The 1,471-nt window shown below is 57.7% G+C and overlaps 1 protein-coding gene across 1 annotated transcript in view; it reads left to right on the forward strand.

Annotated features, from left to right (window-relative positions):
• The window catches only part of LOC119582282, a gene marked incomplete in the record, with an annotated part of 24,829 nt that overhangs the window by 2,811 nt on the left and 20,547 nt on the right, over positions 1-1,471 (forward strand). Inside the window, 2 exon segments of the mRNA XM_037930499.1 lie at positions 495-1,107; positions 1,316-1,471. Of these exon segments, the coding sequence (XP_037786427.1) occupies positions 495-1,107; positions 1,316-1,471 (769 nt within the window).

The raw sequence follows: 1,471 nt of genomic DNA on the forward strand, positions 1-1,471 counted from the left end.
GCTCCTCGACGTCTCCTCAGCATCACCAAGAATCTTCTCCTCTGTCCTCCTCCTCCGCCATCGTCGCCGGGCAAGCCGCTCCGTCTTCCGCTCCGTCAGGAAGGTCCTCGGGAGGCGCGCCGCCCCCCACCACACATGGTAAGTAGCAGCAGGTCATCAAAATGCTGGAATTGATGGTAATGTTAGGTTATTTGAGGTATGGATATAAAGCATCGTTATCTAATTTTAGTTGTAGAATTATAACTAAAAGGAAAATGGCAATTTTTTATCATGAATTATGACTGAGCAATATAGACCACAAATGATGTTTTAAGAATATTGTAGAAAATATATGATTTATGACTAATGATGACTATATTCACATTTAATTGATGGAAAGAAGACAGTTCCACTGTGATCATATAAACTAGGGATAATGACATTGATTATAAATGAGACAGTAAATTAGTAGGAACGGATAAAGAGAGACTTAGCAGTGCCCCCTCTTCTCTCAGACGTGGGCGTGGGCCCGGACGCCCCTCCCTCCTCCACGGCGCCCGAGAAGACGCCCAACCTCAGTGCCAACCGGCGCATGATGGCTGCGGGCGCCTCGGCCGAGGACGCTGGCGGCGTTGTCGGGCTGCGCCGGCACCCGAGCATGACGGGGACGCCCGCAGCCGCCCGTGACTCGTCGCCTGTGTACGAGAACCTCCCGCGGAGGGTTGCGTCGAACAGGTGGGCGTACGACTCGCTGCGCGCCTCGCACAAGTTCCAGTGGGGCGGCGGGTCGTCGTCGCACGCCCGCAGAGGCCCCGGCGGCGCTCCTGTCGTGCCGCCCAAGCCCAGCCCGAACCTGGACGAGTCGTCGGACGACCCGCTCAACTCGTCGTTCAACGCGTCGCTCAACACGTCGCTCAACACATCGATGGAGGGCGACGCGGAGGTCTCGTCCCCGCGCCGCGACTCCTCCGGCTCCCGCGGCGGCAGCACGCGGCCCGCGGCGCTCAACTTCTGGCAGGACCTCACCAGGAAGGACGCCAACTTCCAGCCGCCGCCCGAAGCCCTCGCCGCGCCCGGGGCCCCACAGAAGCAGGCTCCGGCCGCCGACGATAGCGACAACCCCTTCAGGTAGGTCGACCCGCTGGCGTTCGAACAGGTCATGAAAGATATAGAAACGCTGTTATTGAATGCACTTATGCACTTACTACTAATTAAGTGCAGGTCGATATTCAGGATTATAAATAACTTCAACACACAAACGTAGTCTTAAAATAGGTCCAGTGACGCAAAAACACAAGGCTCCCTCTGACTGCCTCGTCTGTCCCCTTCGCTCCAGGTACCACACCATCCATCGCATGAGCGGCCGCAGGAAACTACCGCAGATCCCCGGCGCCGCAGCGGGGCCCAGCAGCAACAGCAGCCGCGTCACCACCCCGCTGGAGAGCCAGGACAGCCCGCGAGACTATCTGGGCGACGAGAGAGGCGGCGGGAT

The sequence above is a fragment of the Penaeus monodon genome, chromosome 15 (assembly GCF_015228065.2).
Source record: "Penaeus monodon isolate SGIC_2016 chromosome 15, NSTDA_Pmon_1, whole genome shotgun sequence".
Taxonomy (NCBI): Eukaryota; Metazoa; Arthropoda; class Malacostraca; order Decapoda; family Penaeidae; genus Penaeus; species Penaeus monodon.